Source organism: Lissotriton helveticus, chromosome 2_1 (assembly GCF_964261635.1).
Source record: "Lissotriton helveticus chromosome 2_1, aLisHel1.1, whole genome shotgun sequence".
Lineage (NCBI taxonomy): Eukaryota > Metazoa > Chordata > Amphibia > Caudata > Salamandridae > Lissotriton > Lissotriton helveticus.
The window spans coordinates 1,973,602,580-1,973,627,067 of record NC_136059.1 but is presented as its reverse complement, the minus strand read 5'-3'; the positions used below and the strand labels follow the sequence as shown (position 1 = coordinate 1,973,627,067).

Here is a 24,488-nt window from a genome sequence, read left to right as displayed (position 1 = left end):
TGAACTTGGAGACAAATGGAATCCTGGTCATGTCTTTTTTAGGTTGTGGTGTGAGAAGCTGTTCACGGTGGCAGTACCAGGCGCGTTTGCGAGCTCTTGTCACCAAACGTTTCGGGTATCCCCTTTCTGTAAGTTTTTTGATGAGGACATCTGACTCCCTTTGCTGTTGCAGGCAGGGCACACAATCTCAACACTTTTTATAATTTTTATAGCACGCATTTTCTACGCAATAGGTCTCACATTTGTGAGATTAAGCTATTGGCACTGTAAATGACAATGCCTTTTATTTATTTTTTAAAAACAACACATAAATAAAAGGCATTGCCAATAGCTCAAACTCTTACAAATGTGATACCTATTGAATTGAAAATGCTTGTTCTAGATAAGAGTGGGCCTGTTTTATGGTTTAATGGACTGCTTTTTACTGTAGATTTCCCTGATATTAAAACAGCCATTGCCTGAAACAGGATCAAATTCATGCTGTCTCCCTTACTTAGAAAAACACTTTTTTGGGACACAGATTTATATAACACAAACTTGACCCGAAGGTATTGGGACCGCTTTACATGGGCACCGTGTATCTTTGTAAATTCAAAACTGCCCCAAATTGCAAACATGGACCCTTTCATAGCTTTCTAATCCACCAACGACGGCCAGTTATATTTTGGTATCGGGGCCTATTTTGTGTCCTATGATAAGGAGAAGAGAAGAGAAGAGGAGTGCAGTGTTTTGTGCCTGATGCATGCCGTTTTAAATTGGGCTCTCGCCTCTATGAGAAAACATTGAAGGAAGCGTTAAATAATGCCACACCTTCCGTGGAACAGGCCAAGCTAGAATCACTTGTTACACCGGCACCACCTCTTTCAAACTCTCTTTCGCGCCAAGTGACTCAGGCATGCACGCATCTCCTCTGGAATCGGAGCTGACCTATTTTGTCAGCATGATAGTGTTGTAGGCAGCTGTTTCATTCACCATGGAAATCAAAAGGGGCTGCCGTGCGGAATCTTTGAACTAGTAAACGGGGCGGCCATGTTGGAATGATTTTGTGTTGGCACGGAAAGTCAGCTTAAACACTGCTTTTCACAAGACTTAGTTTTAAACAGAGATGCGTTCTAATAAAATATCACAAGTGTCGCATAGTACATGCAAGTCAGGTTTATACACGTCTATGCGTGAGTTTGCAGAAGTTTCCTGTGACCACGTTCCCACTTAGCACATTGTAGTATCCTGTTATTGTAAGCCACAATCCACTCCTGGCACACATTGGGTCCCTGGGTTTAATAGCACGCTACAGACACAAAAGGAAGGCGGTGGCTCTCTGAAGCACTCTTACATTCCAAGCGCCACTGCTCTCACTCTTGTGGCGCACACAGAGTGGCTGTCTCACGTCTTCCTTCTCATGCACTTTTGCGAGAGCGCGCACGTTTGTCGTAGTCAGAGGAGGGGTGCAGACCGTGTGCGCGCACTAGGCGTACCTGTCACCACACCTGGCTACCTCATTGCTCACCTGAGCGCTTCTTCTGCTTCCTCCCTCCCTGTGCGTGCCTGGCGCGGCGTGCGCGTGCCCGGTTTCTCCCTCCTACTGTCCCTAGCGCTGTCATGGCGGCGGAGAGAGGCAGCGGCCGCTGCGGCGACCTATGAAGCAGGAAGTCATGGGGACAAGTCGGAGCTGAGCGAGCCGGCACCGTAGGTGGCAGTGAACTCAGCTGTTGCAGAGCTAGTGCGCAACGAGGTGAGAAACAGCGTGTCTTTCTTCACACCTGGGGCAGAGAGCTTTGCACCTGTTACAGGAAAGCTGCACCTGTGCACTGAGTACAATTTGGAAGTGTGACTTTGGGGGTGTGCACTGTACCATGTGCCCAGTCTGTCGGACAATGCAACCTCTGGGCCATCAGCACACACACCCATCTGCACCAATATAAATGCAATCGCACGAGAATGTTGTCCGCGCCCCCTTTTAAGGGTGAGATATAGTTGGTGGTGAAAGAGAGACTGTTTCTGTCTAAAACAGATGACGGAATACGAAAGTGATTTGTTAAAAAAAAATAACGTTTAAATCTCATGAACTGGACGTGTGTTTCTTAGTGAGTGCAGCAGGTGCGCGCGAGTTTCCGTGGAGGCGACTGAATGGAAAGTTTAGTTTCGCTATACTCCTTTCCGCTGAGACTCTGACAACTCTGCTGAATTGATACTATTTTGCAGATCTGCCACCTTTCTTATCTGATCTCTTTGGCTTGTCTGATTCCAGCTTGCTGCTCTCCATCGCGACCCCTGTGCTGGTTCTGTTAGCTCTTCTTGTCTTGTGAGCTGTGAGCTTAATTTGCTAGCAGGGTCATTTCTCTGCTCGTCTTGCCTGTCTTTGATTGGCACCATCGTTTGAGTTGACCCCTGGATACTGAATGCTCCACCTTGCTGTTGCACACGGTAGTGTTTAGTCATTCAGTTGCTGACCCCATCCCAACAGTACTGACCTCATCCCAACAGTACTGACCTCATTGCTGCCTGTCTCCCCCGATATCAACTTCATGTCTCATTTTACGGTGATATCGAATTTCTGGAGGCTCGTTCCTATATACTATAGCTTCATCTTGTCTGACAGCTGTCACTCACCAGACTGTTTTTAACTTGTATATCTTTTTTGTAGGCTACGTTTGGAAACCCCTCCTCATTCTGGAAGAGGGGGGGCTCTACCTGGATTGGCACCTGGCTTCACCTCCTTGGTGAGCCCGTCAGCTGTGACTGCAGAGCAGATCTCCTTCTCAGAGTCCAACCATGACCACCCAGGAGAAACAGGCATCGGCACAGCCGGCGGGCGATGGCGGGGAGGCCGAGACTGGTGGGGGCTCCACCCTGGCCCTTACTCCCGGAGTCCCAATCAGGGGCATCAGAATGAAGTTTGCGGTGTTGAGCGGCCTGCTTGAGGTGGGGGAAGTGTCTGCCCGGGACCTTGTGGAGACAGTTTTCAATCTGGTAAGGCTATCCGCCTTTCTCTGCAAAGAGGAGGTTAGGGAAGCAGGAGGGTGTTAAATTATTGATGCCTGCCGCCTGTAACTTCAATGACGCGCCATCTAGTCTCAGGTTCCCTTTGTGCCAGTTCTACATGAATGTACTGGGCTATACGCCTATTGGAAAGTTTTCTGGTACTTCTCACTTGGAATATAAATAGCGTAGATTCTTTTTGTGCTGCAAAGCCTGTATCTTTCAAATGTCACATTCGGTAATAGTTTGTTAAATGCATTTCAAATGTAGCGATCTTACCATTGGAAGCACGTGTTACTGTAAACAAACAGTACAACCACACATCTTATTTTTTTCGTAGATATGCTGCTATTGTCTCCATAAAAGTATTACACCTTTTTGAAGTGCCAGTTTAAATTCATTTTCATGTGTAGTATTCTTATTCTGTTAAATCACACCGTGGCTTTCCTAAAAGCGGAATGCCTGTCCTGACCAATAATGCTAGTGCTACTGGACACTTCAAAATAGTGTGCTTCACCGCAAACGTGCTGGTGGTGCACCATTGACATGATTGCGGTGTTGGTAAAAACTACTAACACAATCTAATGCAAAGCACTAACCCGATGCCGGTACTCTAGAACCATTGCATTCTACTTCTCTTTCTTTCTACTTCCCTTTGTTGTGTGGGAGGGGGTAGAGGGTGATGAGATTGCACAATTTAAAAAGTTTAAGGGGAAAGTCAACTTTGCCTCTGCTTCTAAACCCACGTGAAACCTGGACGTAAAGTGCTTCTATGCCTGGTCATTGGTAGGGACTACAATATCAGGGCAGTTATAATACAGTAGCTTAATCTGTTTCCATAGCTTCCTGCCGAGCTATGTGTCCTAGTGTTGGCTTAATATAGCTAGACACAGTTGCTTTAATGCTCAAACCAGAATTGAGTTCTGGAGCAAGAATCCGTTTCATAACCACAACCCGAGGTGTTCCCTGATAATGCAAGCGCTGGATGATTATCATAAATGAATGACTATACATCTCCTTCATTTTTTTTCTATATGATTCAGCCAGTGAACATGCATATCTCCTTGTCCGACAATTGTGTTTTTAGATATAGTAGTGTGTGACATTAGAGAAGACAGGTCTTGTAATGGTCAGTACCTGAACATAGAGGCTTTTAAATATTTAGGTACTATTTAGGAGGGTTTCATCATAGCTTATGACATCGTGTAACCATTACTCGGTCCATTGACATGTCGAGAAGAATTGATAGTTACAATATTCAGTAACTCTGCGTCCAGACTTTTCAATAGTTATCAAAAGTGTGCAATACTCTGAATGTGGAGTGATTGACCATGCAATCTCATTTATTGACTGCATGCAGAATGTCACATTTTCAGCAGGCCTGAATATTCATTGATTGAGCACTGACACCTCGCTGTGTTTAGAATCAACACACAGACTTTGCAATGTCCAGTAACCACGCTTGGAAACCGAGCAGTATTCAACAGTGGCATTTCAGCTTTACATAGCTGTGTGACAGCATGTATGCTACTGCTACAGATTATTTAATGTTTTAAGCATGCAGGCTTTACTTTTTAGCGACACATAACTGAGGTCTTGCCAATTTCAGACCTCACAATGTTCCATACCAGCCATACACTTGCAGATTATGTTGTGTTCAAATATGTATTCATACATGTCTTGGACAGCATGTTATGTAGATTTGTAGGTGGCCGTATGACCCTGGAGGGTCCCCTGGCACCGAGCAGGTGTGAGTCTAGCTCCACCTAGAGGCTAGTGGGACTACTTTAAAAGGCAGTTCTTCATCTTCTTGCAGAACTCAAGAATCGAAGAAGAGCCTCTTGTGTTGCAGCAGGTGGTTCCACGCTTTAGGAGCAATGTAGGAGAAAGATAGACCCTGGTTCTGTTTTTTCGCATTCATGGGATTTGTGCAAGTAGAATCCGGGCGAGCGTGGGTCTCTAGAAGGTTTCTGAAAGCAGATGCGATTGTTGAGGTATGTTAGGCTAGTGTTGCGTAGTGCTTTGAAAGTGTGGGTGAGGAGTTTGAATTGTGCTAATTTGTGAATGGGGAGTAAGTGGAGTTCCTTCAGGTGTGCTGTGGTGTGATGTGAGTGCAGCATGGGAGATTGAGTGATTCTGTCTGCCTTGTTCTGAACGGTCTGCAGCCTTCTGATGAGTTTTTTTGTTGATCCCGGCATGGAGGGGTTCCCGTAGTCCAGCTTGCTTGTGACTAGAGCATCTGTGACGGTTTTGTGGGTGCGATTGGGAGCCATTTGAAAATCTTACTGCGCATCTTCACTGTATTGAAGCATGAGGCGGTGACGGCATTGACTTGGGCAATCATGTTGAGTTTGCTATTGATGATGATCCTGCGTTTCGTGGTGGGTGTGAGAGTCGGTCCTAGCTCTGTCGGCCACCAAGTGGAGTCCCACCGGCAACCCCAGAACACGGCCTATCCCTGCTGACGAGGGGTGATGCCCCGAAACACGTGTCCAGGGATTTCGAAGACAGCGAAGATAGCAGAGAATCGAAAGAAGATGCATCGTGGAACACGTAACTACATTTACCATAGTCCTTAGGGGCGATACCACTGGTGTGTGAGTAGTGTGCGACCCCACCCCCAATTGTAATGTTAAAGCTCCCTCGAGAAGTTGGCTGACGAGCCTGGGACCCCGCACCTACGCGCCTGAGTGGCACTGGGGTAACGAAAAGTGAGGGGGCCTCACAGGAAGGTACTTAGGGGGGCCCCCTCCGGGCTCAATCAGGAGCTCTCCCGGCCAGAGTTCAGTGCCGAGGAGGCCCCTTGGAGCTAGGGGCCCCCCGCACCGCGTGGGCTGCGGGGGCCTGTGTTACGCCCCTGCTGAGTGGTACTAAACCTGGCAGATATTTGGCAGCCACCGGCAACCCCAGAACACGGCCTATCCCTGCTGACGAGGGGTGATACCCCGAAACACGTGTCCAGGGATGACAAAGACAGCGAAGATAGCAGAGAATCGAAAGAAGATGCATCACGGAACACGGAATTACATTTACCATAGTCCCTAGGGGCGATACCGCTGGTGTGTGAGTAGTGTGCGACCCCACCCCCAATTGGAGTCCCACTGTGATGTGCTTTTCCTGACTCTCACAATTTCGGTCATGTCCGTGTTCGGCTGTAGACAGTTGGTCTTCATCCAGTTGGTGATTTTAGTCATACCGGCATTTAACTTGATCCAGGTACTTAGCGTCTTGTCCATGAGGGATAGAATGAGTTGTGTGTCGTCGGAGTAGGAGAGAACGCTGATGCAGTCTCAGAATTGTCAGTAATGAATTGTGAATGGCTGCAGTTTTGATTGATGACATGCAGAACCTAAAATATTTATGTATCAAATGCAGGCCTCGCAGTGGTCACTGCCTGCTTGCACATGTAGGGTGTTTCTATGACAATAGCTAGAGCTCGCAGTAATGTTACTGCAAGCTAGCCTTGCAGTGTTTGTTGACAGCAAGCTGCCCATGCATTGTTCTGACAACTTGCAGACCTTACGGTGCTTTTTGACAGTATGCAAGTGTTAGGCCTGGCAGTGCCTTACAATAGCATGCAGGCCTGGGAATGATGCTCAACAGTACGCAGGCATGGTGCTGTTTAGCAACAGCTTGCAGGCCCTGCAGGTATTGACTGTGGCATATGCTGGCCTTGGGTTGTTTGGCAAGGACAGATGCTAACATCAAACTCTTTGGTGGGGGCACCCGCTTCCCTGGGCTCATCAGTATTGGTTGCTGCTGTCTCAGCAACTGTACCTATAGTCCTCACCTTCTTCTATTTAATTAATTGCTCTAATTATATGGTATGGGCGCAGCCTTATGGGCAACATAGTATTTTCATTGGACAGAAACAATACAGCAATAGATAACACGACTGAGTGGGAAGATGGAGAACAGAGTTGGGCACTGAGGTATATTTTGAACCGATGCGTGTTTTGAAGGAAATGTACCCTGCATGGGATTTGGGCATGTTGCCCAGCTCGTAGTGCCTGACTGCACATATATATGTTTTTATCCTGACTTTTATTTTGTCCCAGGTGTAATGGTAATCTTGTGTGCAGAGCCCTAGGCCTATCCTTGACTATGCGAGGTTCAGGACATGTCCTGAGACCTCAAGGGGTACTCCAAGCATACCAACATACTGGACAGAGGACTACTGTCTGTCTCCGTCCTAGATATAGCACATAAAGCAATTATGGCAGAATACTGTGTTTTGAGCTTGATAGTGTGACCAGCCTCTTAATCTGAGCCAGTAAGAGTGTGTCCTACAGTCCTTCTCACATAAAGTTCCACTGTTTTGCGAGTTCCTTGATCCTTGCACTGATACACTACATTTGTGCAGAGTGCATGTAGCCATGTGCAGAAGTAGGACTCTGTGTATGAGTGAGTAATAAAAAGAGTGGAATCTTTTTTGGATGCCCATGGTCACCATGGTAATAGATGTTTCTTAGAATGGGGCTGCTGATCAGTACTTCATGAGCATTGACATTTGATTCACTGTAGGGGTGAAGGATTAGACTACAATTTCTGATCAAGGCAAGAAAGTTTCTGGGTCCGGTCTGTCCTTTTTGTTTTTCGAGGATTACTGCTTCAGCGAGGCTGTTTACATCCTGAAGTAAAATCTCCCATTTAATTCTGCTCATGTTGTGGTTGCTCCCGTTTGGATACAGTCAGAGTACTACCTACTGTGAGAAGCACAGAAGCTGTGTATGAAGAGCAGCCTTAGAATGACTCTTGAAAGAGAACCACCTCTAACCGGTTCTGAAATTTGAGACAGTGTATCCACATCCACTATATAGAAAAGATGAATCAATGACTTCGTTCCTGTTCCATGTTCCTCATGACCAAGAAAGGGAGTGCTCCACAGAGTGCTCAAATGGCTTGGTGACCAGGGCTGCCTGACAGCCAATCTCCCAGGAGAGAGCCGGCATCACCCAAAGTCTGTGCTTTCTGCTGGATGAGTTGAGGATCTGCCTAGTGTTTAGAAGCCTACTTGGAGAGTGACCAAACCTGCCTATCCCTGCAGGAATTGTCTGTCCAGAGAGAGAAACCTAGCATGTACCTTCTCAGATTGACACCCAGAAAAGGCTACAATTGCTATGAGATGAGGGTCATGGAGGCCTAATTGAGGCTACAGTTCCCATGAGGTATGGAGTGGCCTGATTGGGACTACAGCTGTTGTGGGACCCGCTTTGACCCAGCCAGGTATGCAACGACTGCGGTGACTGCACCCACCCATTTAGGCTACCTCTGTCACTTCAGCTGGAGAAGGCCATAACAACTGAACCGGTGCCCGCAGAACCACCCAGGCCTCGGAGTGGTAGTGGATACATTTGGGTGGCCGCATACGGCCTACTCAGTGGCCGATGAGTGACTCTACTCGAGGACCATGGGCCTCTGCCTACAGTGAAGTTAACCACATCGATGCTCGATGAGTTCCAGCCCTGTGCTGGAATATGCAAAAACCCATTATTCATGACGAGCTGGGCTCGTCATGAGCGTGCTGGGAGGCTACTGCATGACGAGCCCAGCTCGTCATGAGTGTGGAAGGGGTTAAGCCACAGAGCTCAGTTGTTGAGTGAGAGGGGCTTTGAACTGAAGTTCTATCTGGTACACCACCACAGGTGAGAACTTGAGGAAACAAGTGAACTCATTGCACATTTTACTTATGGGCAGCCATAATCTGCACCTGATTCTTATTTGTGCTGCTGCCATATTTACTGGGGGTCAAATTTGTCTAGGAGCAGCTGGGTTAGAGGTGGCTCAGAAGAGGATAAGCAGTAAAGCGCCACAAGAATGTTGTGACCAATGTCCCTGCCCTGTATATTGGATTGCATTTTGTAGCATAATACTGTAAGATGAGAAAGTACTCTACTTTCTAAAACATCCTACACTGAGATGAATATTAAAATTGTCTGAGTTCTGAGCTTGTGTCTCCCCCTACAGCACCACTTCCTTCCTGAGGAGCCTGTGACTGCTCGTTCTCACTACCCGGATAGTCAAGTGCAGAAAGGGGTGTACTTGGCCCAGTTTTCAGAGCCATAGTAGAACAGGCCCCAGGACTCCAGGGTCAAATGACCTCAATCACACAGTTGGGGCTCTGTTGCCAATGTCTGCCCTGCTGCCCCCACAACCGTGGTCTGACAATGTTTCTTTTAGTGTTTTCAGATGGGCAGGAAGTTGGGGTTGAGTCTGTTCACCTTGTAGGTGGTTCCACATTGTTGGTACTTGGCACAAGAAACGTTGCTGTCGTAGTTTGGCAAAATTGTCTTCTCAGGCAGTCCTGGCAGTTTACCAGATCTCCTATTGTGTTTCCCAACTACAGACACACACATCTTACAAGTACATTTTTTCATTATCCTGTTTTGCCTGCTTGCTCGAGGAATCGTTTCTGTGAGACGTGCAATGTTGACCTAACTCTCCTAGTAATGGAACTTTTTTTTTTGTCCAACCGCTAAGAGCTAGTTTGGCACTAACGCAATTCCAAATTTCGATCTGGAATTTGCAAAAGGTCTAGTAGTAACTGTTCTGGAGGTCTTGTTCAGTGAATCCACTTCAAACTCTGAAAAACCAGTGATAATATTTTTTAATATTGCTGTGACTACTGGTTATGTGTACGGCAGTGAAGGCTACAGTTCTCTTTTGGTGTTGCTGATTCAACACCTCAACCGCCCAAAGCAAAGTGATTTGTGTTTAAATGGAAATGCCCGTCTGTTTGGAAATTGTTCTGTATTCATGCTGTTTACTTTTTTTTTTTTTACATAACCATAAAATTAAATAAAGATTGGGGGACAAAAAGTGAAATGGCTTTGTATAGTGCTGTCAGATCAGTCCTCGTACAGCAAACAGTATGTATCAAGTCTTGGGCGTTTCTTTTGCAGTTTGTTATTGGGTGCATTCCTTCAGTTGACGCAAACTATGACAACCACTTTCTCAATTGTAACTTGAAAAGCTAAGAACTGGACTTGGGGTATATAGTGTATACACAGTGACTCAGCAACTCTGAGTATGCCAGCACTGCAAGGGAGACTGCAAATACCGGACACTTTTGCAAGCAACTAGGTTCTTTTTCGGGGTTGAAAAATTTCCAGATTCTGGGATGGAACTCCACAAAGTGTTTGTAATCCAATATGGTATGGATAGTGCATGGAATCCACATGAAGGGACTGCCAACACCCCTGAGATACTGTCTTGTTGTTCTGGGACTACATGGGGCATACTGAAAACCAAAATTGGCCAGTCAAAAATATTGAAACCAGCGCAACACTGGAGGATGGCCTGAAAACAATAGATTGTTCAAATAATTAAATTCTTTAAATAATTAAATTCTTTTAACATTGGTTCCTATGGATTATTTTATTTCCCTGCTTCCATTATTGTCTGTTTATGGCAGTGTGCAGCAGTACCTAAGAGTGGCCATGAGTGGTGCTTGACTTACTGTAAAGCTGGGATAGATGCTTTTGTTTGCACTTGTGTTGACTCCTTTAGGGCCGTAATAACTTAAGAAATGTAGTTTTTGAATAGCAGTGGTCTTACTCTTTTGTGGGAGCGTTGGTTTTGGCACGTCCCTTTCTAAATACCTCCTTAAGTTTCTCCAAACACCTCCCATTTAATACTTAGTACTCCCCATTTTCAAGCCATTCTCTCTTGTTCCACTTTTATTACTGAAATACATACCAACATGTGCAAAGATAGTGTTTTTAGACTTGTTCTATATTTCTACATATTAAAATAACATCCGTATAATTTCCATTATCAAAGATTTTCTGTCATCCGCTTTGCTCAGGGGCAGAGTTTTGTTGTTCGTATCTGGCTGAGGTTCCTGTGACATCTTCATTCCTTTATCCCGGATTTTACAGATCTGTAAACATGAATCCCTAGACTTGGTACATCTCGGGCCTGATGTACTAAGAACTGGTTGCACAATACTGGCAGCAATTTACAACCATTGTAGTAATTTGCAAACCAACCCATTTACTATTAAGTTGGTTCGCAATTTGCCGATTCCTAGTGAGTCGAAATTCAACCTACTTCATTAATATTAATGTCTCATTACTTACCGGTAATCTTCTTTACCCTGATTAAGGTCCTCCTCGTCCCAGTCCTTACTATGTGAGGTTTATTTTTACCATTTAAGCCCCTTCCATCCACCGCCATGCCTGTTATCAACAAGACCAGACACAAACACAGCGGGAGGGAAAAGGACTGGGACGAGGAGGGCCTCAATTGGGGTAAAGAAGATTACCGTAAGAGTAAGTAACAAGACATAACCCCATCATATGTCCTAGTCGTCCCAGTCCTTACTATATGAGGACCTCACAAGCAGAAAAACCATGACAAAAAACGCGGGACACCAGAGATCCATGCCAAAGTACCACATGCTTAATCAAACAAATGATTAAGGTACAGCAGTGTTCAAGATGCCAACAGCAAAATTGTCCACAGAGGCATGCAAAATATCAAGGCAATAATGCCGGACAAACGTATAATGGGACTGCCAAGTGGCTGCCCTACAAATCTCCTCAATAGAAACCCCTGCCACCTCAGCCAAGGAAGTAGTCACACAATGCGTTGAACGTCCCTGCACCTGAAACGGAAGAGGCAGACTCGCAGACCTATAGGATTGGCAGACCGCCAATCGCACCCACCGACTGATGGTGGTAGTAGAAACCTTCTTCCCCTTTGCCACACCCCCACAGAAGACAAACCGGGAAGGAGAAAGACAAACCCCAGGGTTCGCTGGATGTAAACCTGAAGGGCCCTATTAACATCCGAGGACGAAAGAATAATCGCAGCGCCATCCCCAGGCAAACCAGGAATAACCACCTTGTGCTGTAAATGGAACCACCCTGTCCTGCAGAAACTGCAAATAAGGAAAGGACACAAGTAATCACCCAACTCGCCCAACCGCCTAGCGGAGGTGATGGCCAACAGAAACTGCACTTTAGTATACAATCACAACAAATCTGCATCCAACAAGGGCTCAAAAGAGGGCAACTGCAGACCCTTTAAAACAGTAGGCAAATCCCAAGAAGGCACAATCACAGGAGTGACCGGATGACGAAGCCTAAAACTAAGTTGAAGCTGATTAACCAACGGAGCAATACTCTCCAAGGAGGCCCCCAGACCCCGCTACCTGCCTGAACAGCAGCCCATTGAGCAGATAAAGTAGAAGGGGAAAGGTCTTTCAAAAACACAACTTGACAAAAATCAAGCATAGAAGCTGGATCCCAAACCACAGGATCCACACCATGAGAGGAGCACCAAGAGACAAAATTCTTACCATAGCTCTTAAGGGTTGAAGGCCAACGCGACTGCTGAATGTCACAGGCCACCAAAGAAGAACAACCCAAAGATTCCAATGTCAACTGTTCAAGAGCCAGGCCAACAGATTCAAGTGACTAGATAGGCGAGGAGACTGAACCAAGGGAAGCCGGACAAACATGCCCCTGCCAGCTGCGCCAGCAGCGGACACCAAAGCCGGTGGGGCCAAAACGGGGCAATCAAGAGTACCGGAGCGTCGTAATCTGCGTGGGAGGGGTCCCAATGAGTCAACAGATGATTCACCAAGAGCTTGAGGTACAGGCGAGCCCAAAGAACCACAACTGTGGTGGCAGCCATCAACCCCTGGAACGACAACCAAACCCAATGCGGGGTCAGAAGGGTGACGCAGCAAGTCCGGCAGAAGAGCCTGTAGGGTAGAGATCTGATCAGGAGGGAGAAACACTGCTCCCATCAAGGTGTCGAAGTCCCCCAATAAACTGAAGTCTCTGCTCAGGAACCAGGTGAGACTTTGCCAGATTCGGCTTGAACCTCAGACCCTGGAACATGGCCATTGTCGCCTCCCCTGCCAGAAGAGCCTTGGGAAGGGAGGAAGCAGAGACCAGACCATCATCAATATAGGGAAAAACAGAAAAACCCTGAAGCTGCAAAACCCCCACAGCAGGAGGCAATACCTTAGTAAAATTCCGGGGAGCAGTAGAGAGGCCATAAGGTAACATTTGAAACTGGTAATGGACCCTGTTCACTGCAAACCTCAGGAACCGGTGACTTCCCTGATGGACAGGAATGTGAAAATAGGCTTCTACTGAGTCCAGAGAAGCCAAAAAATCACCCTCCTGGATGAGGGGAATGGCTGATTTCAACCATCCGAAAATGATCCAGCCACACCAATTTGTTCAAAGACTTGAGATTCAGAATTGGGCGGAAGGAACCATCGGGTTTTGGGACCAGGAACAGAGTTGCATAGGGAACCAAGGCAACAGCGCCCTTCGACAGCAAGAGGACCACGCCTGACAACATGGCAGATCTTTTCACGTGGTCTCTTGACAATGGGGTAAACCCAAAACAGTTCAAAGGGGATGGGCCCTGGAATAGAAGCCTGTAACCCAGACCGATGACCGACAGGACCCACTGTTTGGAAATCAGACTTGACCAATGATCCAGGAACAACTGGAGCCGAGCCTCCACCTTGGCATAGTCACTTTTGTCCAGCACCCTGGGGCTGCTGGTACGAATTCCGTGATTTATAATGGAATGCAGCCCCCCGACCACGAAAGGGCTGAGAAGAAGACAGAGCACCCTGAAACCCTTTTTTATGGAAAAAGGTTTCTTCTTCTACACATTCTGAAAAGGTTTCAACAACTTCTTCTCTTCTGCACGCTGCTGCACCATCGTGTTCAAATCTTCCCTAAAAAGCTGGGGACCATCAAAAGGCAGTGTAGGAATCAATGCCTTCCGAGTAGCGTTAATACGCCAAGGTTTCATCCAGAGAGACCTCCGACCAGCTACTGATGCCTCAGCAGTCGAGGAGAAGGCCCACAGGGTATCAGAAGTCACATCAGACCGCTACTGAGCCAAGACCTCCATCTGCGTCAAGATGGGAGTGGGATTGCCTTGATCCTGAATACAGTCCAACAACTTCTAGAAATCCTTGATAAGGACCTGCGAGGCATAGGCCAACTCCGTGCTAGCCTGAACCCCAAAATGAGAAGTAGCATAAGAATGCTTTAGAGCGGACTCCACCTTCCGTTCAACCGGGTCAGCAAGGGAAGCCTCTTCCGAAGACAAAGATGAAGCCATAGAGGACAAAATAGAATTGACTTTAGGAACTTGAGGCAACTGGGCATCAAACTCCGGCAGGCGATACAGTTTTCCCAAAAAGCGAGGAATTCCCTGTTTGTCGACCTCAAGCCATTCCTTAGCCAGAATGTCCTTTATGACATAATGAAAAGGCAGGTCATACACCACTGAGGTACTATACTGGGAGTAAAACTGTATCAGTCAACGACTTAGGATCAAACCCAGCACCTCACTAATATGGACCAACATGTCCAAAAAAACCTTACCATGGATATACTTCCCCTGAGGGGAATTGTCCATGTCCTCATCATCCTCCACCTTGGACTTTTTAGCAGAAGGTTCAAGCAGCACAGCCTGCACAGCAGAATTAATGAAATCCTGCAAATCAGAACTGGAAATCTGTAAACGGTCATCCGCCAGCAGCTCCTCTACATTATTCCTTTTGGACAAAGACTTTGCAGGCACTGGAGGGGAATCCTCATCCCCCATGGCAGAAGCAGGAATAGCAAACCCCACACAGGAAGCCACAGAATAAACCAGAAAGTGCCCAGCAACTCCTACTAAATACTTTCACCAAGCAACCAAGTCATGACTAACACGAGACTTGGAAATGCCAAAAAAGGACAGCCCTGCCCCCACAGCCAGAAACAAAAACCATGGCCGTGGGAGCCAGATGTTGCTTGAAAATACCAGCACCGGAACGACCTGAAGCCAGAACGAAAAAGGAAAGCTCCCCGCCCCAGCCATGTGCGGGGATCGCGTTCTAGCAACGGAACAGTTAAGTGACCGACCAAAACACCAGTGAGGTCAGCGTGCACACAGTTTTTGAAAACATATTAGGCAAAGAAAAACTAACTCCCTGCACGGTTACCCCCCCTGCTCGAACCGGGAGAAACGGGAACGAAATATGGCACAGCAAACGCCAACGCTCCGACCGCCATGTTGGACATAAAAAATAAAACAAAAACAGGCATGGTGGTGGGTGAGAGGGGGTTACATGGTAAAAATAAAAGAAACACTAACTTTTTAATTGGACTGTTGTGAGGCAGGATTGCCTCACATAATAAGGACTGGGACAAGGAGGACATATGAGGGGGTAATGAGGTAGTATGCAAAATACGACCCACTACGAATCGCAGCAATCACAGGGATGGTGACCTGCTGGGGTCAGGAGACCACCATGTCTGTGATTGATTTTAAATTAAGGTTATTTTTAATGCAAGCCTTGTCCCATTGGTTCCCTAAAGGAAGAATGAATGCGTTTAAAACTTTTTTAAAATTAAATGTTTTTCTTTTTTTAAAAAAGATTAAGCAGTAGTCCATGAGACCAGTGCTTACTCTTAAATCATGTTTTGACAAGATTCACAAAAGGGAAGGGGTCCCTCAGGGACACCTTTCCGTTTGCAAATGCTTGCTTCATCCTTTGAAGAGGTGGTGAACGACTTAATGTTTTTCAACCAGAATTCGGTTTCTAAACCATAATACATAACAATCTGATTCGTTATTTCGAAGGGACGCTCTAACACGCCCCTTCCAAATATTGAGTCGGTATTGGGTCAGAAACCCAAATTGAGATTAATTGTAGTTTGTTGTTTATACATAAGAAAATGCATTTTTTGCGATCGCAACTATGCTTCTTACATCTGGGCCCAGGTAATCTTTAGAAAAATCATTTTCATAGCCTTCATGGTCCAGCCCGCACCGTCTGGTTGTGTGCCCGGTTCTGTTGTTGGTCTTGCAAGCAGGAACCGGAGTTACTGTGATCTTTGACCACTGTTCTCTGGAGGCATGCTGCTTAACTTGTCTACCCTGGTATTTGTTTGTGAAATAAAAAATGAACACTGTCTGTGGGTAGTGCCGTGTACATTTTGATACCAGTTTTGCTTCTAACCTCTAACTGTGTACTACTCTCTTGTAAGCGGTTAATAGGCAAGTTCGCCGCCTAGCTCTAGCCCGACAGATGTGCTCGCACAAACCCCGGCCCAATCTAGTGGGGGTTTAGACCTGTAATTACAGCGAGCAGGTCGCACGCGCAGCTGGATCTCCTTGCTCGCAGTAATTGGCAGAAAGACTTTACAAAGTATCCCTAGTGCGCAGAATTTACAGGCACGTAGAGTTCGCGACCTTCGGGTGTTTGGAAACGTGTTCTGCGCCGCCATAGTTTCAGCGCAGAGCTGATAATCGATAACAAGGGCTAGGCCAAGACAATCAGTTTATATATTTTGCTTCTTGTCGCACGCATTCAGGTGATTATTTTTTTTTTTGTGGTTATTTGGTGTTGGTCCGGGAGTACCATATTGAACGATTTATGTATATGCGAGATACTACTGTTTGCAATATTACCACAGAGCACGCTTCCCACTGCACCCCATTCCTTTTAAGGTATGCCTCTTTGTCAAAAATAAAGACGAACAAAAAAGTTGGGAGTCGGTGACTGGTCGGAAGTATGAGAGGCGGCAACTTTCCACACATGTAATCTTTGTGGGAATCTGGTCAGTTTACTGAAACGCCTAAAGTTGAAGGTGTACAGGTTTGTTCTAACCGGTTGGGCCCTGCCACAGAACTATCTTGGTGTACTTTCCCAGAGAAACTGCTCCTGTAGCTGTTCTGCCCACGGGGCTAAAACCAGGTATCCACGCAGTAACAACTTGCATGCCGACGTGAGCAATATTTTGTCAAGGTGTGTCTTCTACCACTTGCAGCGCAGATGGCTTTAGATGTGTTTTAAACGATACCTCAGCTTAGCCTCAGACTGTCCTCACCCATCCTATGTTAGTATCTGGTTCGATTTGATCTTGAACAGTATGCACAAAGTATACTAACGTATACCTTGTGCAGTAGACTTTGATTGGGTTTTCGTATGTGTTAAGTAAGGTTACCCTTCCAAAACGGTCTTTTAGATGCTGGTAGATCCCCGAATCAGTCAGGAGAGTAAGCTGACCAGATGGCTCGTCTTTGACATACGCAGTGATCTGAAGGTCACAAGTTTAAATCCTGGCAAGGTCTTTAAGTTGAGTACCATAAAATTAGCTTGTAGTAAAATGTATTGTCTTAAATGCTTCGAAATGACAGAAGTGTAGCATAAAGCGCTATGCTTAAAAAACATTAAAATCAAGCCTTGGCACTTAGCCAAAAAGAAATCCATAATGACCTGAACTGTACAAGTTTATACCTGGGTATTGGATTGAGAAATCTTTGTTGATTTCACAAGATGAATTGGTTCTTTGCACCTGAATGAAGAGATGCATTGACTGAATGTCAGAGCTAGATTCCCCCAAAGCAGATTGACTAGTTAAAAAGAAGTTCAGCACTGACTTTTGGAGTTACTTTCATTTAGGATTCTGGCGGTCATCGTCGGGCAGCACTTGCTGCGTTTGTTCAAGTCAGAGCCCATTTTGGTGCTTAGCCAGGCTGAGGTAGGCTCGAAAAGAGGTGCGCCAGAACATTGTTTGCCTTCTCTTAGTGTCTCTTCAGACACTTTAGTTGCTACTGCCCACATCGTTCTGGTAAATATCTTTTTGGCATGCTCGTTTGTTGTTCCAAGGAATGTTAATGTTAGCCTAGTAGCAATGGGATGATCCCATCTGCATTTGAAAGGCTGTCACTGCCCTCTCACCTATAAGGTTATTTAACCCTTGTTTGCCTTTAAGAAAAAAGGAAGAAAGTCTGAAACAACATTTTATTTTGCATTTCACAAGTCTATCAGTTGGCGCTGTGACATAAAACCAGGGCCACTAGAATTATGTTTCCACGGCCGCTGCATTTTATACATAATGTTGGCTTCTACTCATTTGCCACATTATGCACCATTGCATGCATTGCTCGGCTAGACAGCACATGCGCTGGTTCGAAGAGACGTGTTGTTCTATCTATGGGCTTTCAGGCCGTCTATCTGCTACCATTGGTAAACTCTACCGTTGATCTCATTTTCTTTGTTGCCATTCAATCAATCAATCAATCAATCATAGCACTTGTATAGCGCACTACTCACCCGGATGGGTCTCAAGGCGCTTGGGGGAAAGGGTCCGCTACTGCTCGAACAGCCAGGTCTTGAGTTGTCTCCTGAAGGCGAGGTGGTCCTGGGTCAGCCGAAGGTGGATGGGGAGGGAGTTCCATGTCTTGGCCGCCAGGTAGGAGAAGGATCTTCCTCCGGCGGTGGCTCTTCGGAAGCGTGGAACGGCGGCGAGGGCGAGGTTGGTAGACCGTAGCTGGCGGGTGGGCGTGTAGAAGGTAAGGCGGTCGTTGAGGTACTTGGGGCCCTGGTCGTGGAGAGACTTGTGTGCATGGGTGAGGAGCCGGAACGTGATCCTCTTGTTGACGGGGAGCCAGTGCAGGTCTCTCAGGTGGCCGGAGATGTGGCTGCGTCGGGGGATGTCCAGGATGAGTCGGGCGGAGGCGTTCTGGATGCGTTGGAGTCTTTTCTGTAGCTTGGCTGTGGTTCCGGCGTAGAGGGTGTTTCCGTAGTCGAGTCGGCTGGTGACGAGTGCTTGGGTGACCGTCTTCCTGGTTTCGGTCGGGATCCATCGGAAGATCATGCGGAGGGTGTGAAAGCATGAAGAGGAGACGGCGTTGACTTGTCTGGTCATCGAGAGTGAGGAGTCCAGGATGAAGCCCAGGTTGCGTGCGTGGTCTGTTGGCTTGGGAGTGGTGCCCAGGGCGGGGGGCCACCAGGAGTTGTCCCAGGCGGAGGGCGATGGTCCCAGGATGAGGACTTCCATCTTGTCTGAGTTCAGTTTCAGGCGGCTGTTCTTCATCCAGTCTGCGACGTCTTTCATCCCTTCGTGCAGGTTGGCTCTGGCGGTGTCGGGGTCTCTGGTGAGGGAGAGGATCAGCTGGGTGTCGTCGGCGTAGGAGATGATGTTGAGGTTGTGTTGGCGTGCGATGGCTGCAAGAGGTCTCATGTAGACGTTGAAGAGGGTGGGGCTGAGTGATGATCCTTGCGGTACGCCGCAGATGACTTCGGTAGCCTCGGAGCGAAACGGGGGGAGGCGGACTCTCTGTGTTCTTCCAGCGAGGAACGAGATGATCCACTCCAGTGCCTTCTCTTGGATGCCGATTTTGCTGAGGCGCTGAACTAGTGTGCGGTGGCAGACAGTGTCGAACGCTGCAGAGAGGTCCAGGAGGATGAGTGCCGCTGTTTCCCCGTTGTCGAGCAGGGCTCGGATGTCGTCGGTGGCTGCTATGAGGGCGGTCTCGGTGCTGTGGTTGGCTCTGAAACCGGACTGTGAGGGGTCGAGGGATCCGTTCGTCTCGAGGAAGGCGGCAAGCTGTCTGTTGACGATCTTCTCGATGACTTTGGCAGGAAAAGGGAGGAGCGCGATGGGGCGGAAGTTCTTGAGGTCGGTGGGGTCCGCTGTTGGTTTTTTCAAGAGGGCGCTGAGCTCGGCATGCTTCCAGCTCTCCGGGAAGGTGGCGGTGCTGAAGGAGGTGTTGATGATGTTCCGGAGTTGGGGTGCGATGGTGGAGTCGGCTTTGTTGAGGACGTGGTGGGGGCAGGGGTCGGTTGGAGATCCGGAGTGGATGGTGTTCATCGTGCGGGCTGTGTCTTCGGTGGTGACCGTGGTCCAGGTGTGGAGGGTGGCGGTGGGGGGCGTTGGTTCGACGGTTGGGTGCGTGGATGGTGCGCTGAAGCTGTTGTGGATGTCGGCGATCTTGCGGTGGAAGAACGAGGCGAGGGAGTCGCATAGATCTTGTGACGGAGTGATGTCGTTGTGGCCGGTGCTGGGGTTGGAGAACTCCTTGACGATGGTGAAGAGTTCCTTGCTGTCGTGGGCGTTGTTCTCCAGTCGTTCCTTCAGTGAGTTCATTCGTCATGGCATGTGGGTATCATGCCCTCTTCTTGTGTCTGGCCCTCCCACGAGCATGGACCAAGTACATGTATCCTTACACTGCTTCCAGTTTGCACAGCTATTTTTTCTTTGTTTTCAAGCACTCCATAAGAGTAATTGTGTTTTCATGTTATTTCCCTTGTACACATACCACAATAATGCATGTGTGTGTACATAAACGAATACATTTCTTAAAAAGTTGTTTAAACACGAACACCACTTTTTTTTTTTTTTTTGCACGATCCAAGGGTATTGGAGTGCGTGCTCGGTCTTGCCATATCACAAACATGAGCCAATGGTTTTGGAGTGCTTTAAGTGCTCACCAGTCACATTCCACAATGAAACACATTAATTTTTGTCACTGATCCTGCTCCAATTAATATATTTTTTTACCCCTTCATTGCTTCCTCCCACCCTCTTCTGTCATTGCTTGTCCATCTCCCCATTCCCTCCTGCTTGACCCATCACCCACTACCTACCTCATCAGTGCTGCTTTTATTTTTTTATCTTTTTGTACGATCTGATGGTATTTGAACGCTCGTTCTGTCCTCTGTCTTGCCATAGTCTACCTTGTACACATAAACACATGCAAGGGGACATAAACACATACATTTCTTAAAAACTTGTTAAGACATGAACAGCACTTTTTTTTTTTTTTTTTTGCAGGATCAGCTGGTATTGGAGCGCTAGCTCCGTCCTTTGTCTTGCCATAGCCTGAACAGGAGTACATGGTATTGGAGCGCTTTAAATACTCACCAGTTACATTCCACAATGACACACACTCATTTTTGTTGCTGATCCTGCTTCAATGAAGATATTTTTTTTTACACCTTCATTGTTGCTTCCTCTCTCGCTCTCCAGTTGTTGCTTGCCCATCTCCCCATACCCTCTTGCTTGACCCGTCCCCCCGCTACCTTCCTCGTTGCTGCTTTTATTTTTATTTTTTTTTCACATATTTCAATGGCATTGAAGCTTTTTTTTCGTCCTCCATCTTGCCATAGTGCTAACACCAGGCAATAGTATTGAAGCGCTTTTAGTGCTCACTACTTCTATTACACAATGACACATTCATTGTTGTACGCAGGGGTAAGTGTAAGTGATTTGCCCAGAATCACAAACTGTTCAGCCGACCCAGAGTCTCAAACCTGGTTCTCCTGTCGGCAGCTCTGGCCCTTTCGCCACATCTTCACTTCACTTCAAAGCTCCTCAGCTGTTTTTCATTATCACGTCCACATTTTTGTCAGCAGGACCCTATCAACACTGAACAAGCACTGGCAAAGCCAATAGTTCTCGACAATGCCCAAGCTATTGGCCTTGTCAACATGAATGTTTTTTAGCCATGTTGTCTAGCAGCACATCTGCTGTTTAGCATGGGTGAAAGTCACGGAAAAAAGCGTTATGATGCGGCCATCACAGGTCACGTCGTAGCACTTTTTTGTGTTAGGAGGTGCAGGACTCAACATGGTGGAGGGGTGAAGAGACTCTGCATCGGCTCAGCATCCTGTGATTCTGGGCTTCCAGTGACTTTCAGCTATGCTGAACAACAGATGTGCTGCTGGCAACATGGCTTGGGCATTGGGCATTGCTGAGACATTTTGACCTTGACAGTGCTTGTTTTATGTTTCCTATCAAGTTTAAATGTTGAATTTATTTATTTATAAAGTTTTATATAGCGTGAACAAGACCCCGAAGGATATCAGAGCGCTTTACAATAAGTTGAAAGAGGGTAACAAAATGAAGTACACACAGCAATTGTGAAAAAACAAACAAAAACAAAACAATGCAGGTAACATTTACAACTGAAGTTTTTGTCACATTGATAACACTGACCATTGATAATTTTTGAAAATGACGCTGGTGAAAACAAAGCTGTGTTCAACAATTTGGCAATATCCACTTGGAAGTTTTGCTGATAAGGTATGAAGAGAAAATCCTATGCAGGATTGTAGATTTAAATCAACAGAATGGTGATTTCAAGATGAAACGTAGATATCTAGTTCGGAAACCAGAGCAAAATGAAAGTCTGGGGTCATTTAGAAAATACTAGAGATTGCTTTGCTTCTTTGGTTTACCACACGTTAAGTAGTAACAATTACCTAGTAGGTAACATTTTAGACCAAGTATGGACGACCAAGCTTGACATCTCCCCTCCCTCTGTGTACCCTTGCTTATGGTCTGATCACTTTTTCATTTCATTTTCTATCAACCTCACTCTGCCTGTCCGCCCTATCCCCATTACTAATTTCACTGCCCGTAACTGGAAGCATGCCAACCTTGTAGAGTTCCACGCTATCTTGGCTTCCACAGCCCCTAGGGAGCAGGCTTCGCTGACTGATCAGGCCAGTCTCCTGGAACAATGGTTGATATCTGCTAGTGACAAAGTAGCCCCACGAAAAATTATAAAAACTAAACGTCCCCACGACGCTCAGCGTTGGTTCACTGACCATTTGAAATCTAACAAGTTGTCTCTTCGCCAGGCTGAGCGCCGGTGGCGGCGCAACTACGATCCCATAGCCAAAACCGAGTATGCGGACTTACTGAAACAGTACAAAAAATCTATTTTACTGGCCAAAACCTCTAATTTCTCCCAGAAAATTATGGACTCAGCCTCTAAGACTAAAGAAATCTTATCTATAGTTGAGGAGCTCACCCTGCCGGATCGTATTACTGTTCAACCTTTACCCACACAAGCTCTATGCGACTCCTTGAATTCGTACTTCTCTGACAAAATTGTTACCATTAAAAACAATATTCCTCTCCCCTTATCTCCCATTCCCCCTCCTTTGCCTCCTATGAATCCTTGCCGATTAGATGCTTTCCCTCCTATTTCCCTGACCGAGTTCACCTCACTGTTACACTCAGTGAGTTCTGGATCCCCTAATGACTGTTGTCCCCCTCAAATTCTTAAAGATATTTTCTTGGCCTACCCAGACCCCCCCATGTTACTGCTCAATAAATCGCTGGCTACTGGTAAGGTTCCAGAATCTTTTAAGCAGGCGGTTGTTGTCCCTATATTAAAAAAGCTGGGTGCCGATCCTTCGGTCATGAGTAACTTTCGACCCATCTCCCTCCTTCCCTATCTAGGAGGCTCATGTCACCCGCTGCCTCAGTGCATTCATCGAGAGCTCCTCCTTTTTGGAGACGCAGCAAGCTGGCTTTCGGCCAGCTCATTCCACCGAAGCGGTCATCGTAGCCGTGATGGATGTACTGAGGCAAGGTGCCGACAAGAATATCGCCCAGGCTCTTGTTTTACTGGACCTGTCGGCCGCCTTTGACACGGTCGATCATGCTATTTTGATCGACCGTGTCAACAATGCGGGTATCCAGGGTGTGGCCCTCTCATGGATTAGATCCTTCCTGTGTCAGCGCTCCCAGGCAGTCCACCTGTCTACCTTTTCTGCCTCTTATTCCCCCTTAGTCTGTGGAGTCCCTCAGGGCCCTGCTCTGTCGCCACTTTTGTTTAATCTTTATATGCAACCCCTTTTGGCCTCCCTTTGCCACACCCCCGTCACTATTTTTAATTATGCGGACAATCTTCAATTGATCTTTCCTGTGGACTCCTCCCCTTCTTCTTGTACCAACTTTCAATCCACCATGCTTGTGATCTCGGAGTGGATGCACTAGTCAGCTAAAGCTTAATCCGAACAAGACGGAGTTGGTGTTGATGGGTGGGCCAGCCAACCCTTGGAATGCCAGCTTTTGGCCCCCCTCCCTTGGGCCCCTGCCCTGCCCTGTCAAGTCGGTAAAGAGCCTAGGTGTAATCATCTCTAGTGACTTGTCTATGAGACCTCAAATTAATGCAGTAACATCATCCTGCTTCTTCCATCTGCGCAGGATTTGCAAAATTCGTAGGTTCCTCACCACCGAGGCACTCATTCTTGTCATTATGGCTCTGGTCACTTCACGCATTGACTACGCCAACTCCCTCTATGTTGGAATCCCTGCCTATCATCTCCACCGGTTGCAGTTGGTGCAAAACCAGGCGGCAAGACTGGTTTTTCATTCGTCTAAACATCAACACGTCTCGCCCCTGTTGAACAGATTGCACTGGCTCCCTGTGGCCTACCGCTGTTTGTTTAAACTTGGCTGTATTGTTTTTAAAGCCCTCATTGGCCAAGCTCCTGCTTTTATTACATCTAGTCTTCAGCGCTATACTCCATCTAGAGATCTCCGGTCCATTTCCCACAACCTGCTCACGATCCCAAGGTATAAACGCAAAAAACATGGAGGTCTATGTTTTTCTTTTCTGGCCCCCACTCTGTGGAACTCTCTCCCTATTTCCCTCAGACTTTGCCTCCGGTATGACTGCTTTCGTAAATTACTCAAGACCCAGTTTTTCAAGCTAGCCTACTGAGTTAATCTGCATCACTGTTCTCCCCGCAATTGTTCTGAGCGCCATGAAACCGTCTGGTGAACGTGCGCGGTATAAATGTTTTTAACATAACATAACATAACAGGTCATTGTTATTTAGAGCAGCCGAACCAAAACCTATGTCTCAGTGTTGTAGACCGACACACAGGTGCCAAACTCTTCAAAAATGGTTTGAGTGCACACAGATGAGGTGCCATGCAATGCCA

At 46.9% G+C, this 24,488-nt stretch overlaps 1 protein-coding gene across 2 annotated transcripts in view; it reads left to right on the top strand.

The window, feature by feature from the left end:
• Window positions 1-1,436: 1,436 nt before the first annotated feature.
• The window catches only part of LRBA (LPS responsive beige-like anchor protein), a 2,244,423-nt gene continuing 2,221,371 nt past the window's right edge, over window positions 1,437-24,488 (top strand). The window contains exons 1-2 of one of the 2 annotated variants that reach the window (XM_078676915.1): window positions 1,437-1,732; window positions 2,645-2,970. In XM_078676915.1, coding sequence (XP_078533041.1) covers window positions 2,773-2,970 — 198 coding nt within the window. In that variant the 5' untranslated portion in view covers window positions 1,437-1,732; window positions 2,645-2,772. The remainder of the gene's footprint in view (window positions 1,733-2,644; window positions 2,971-24,488) is intronic. The other variant, XM_078676916.1, reaches the window with a different exon arrangement.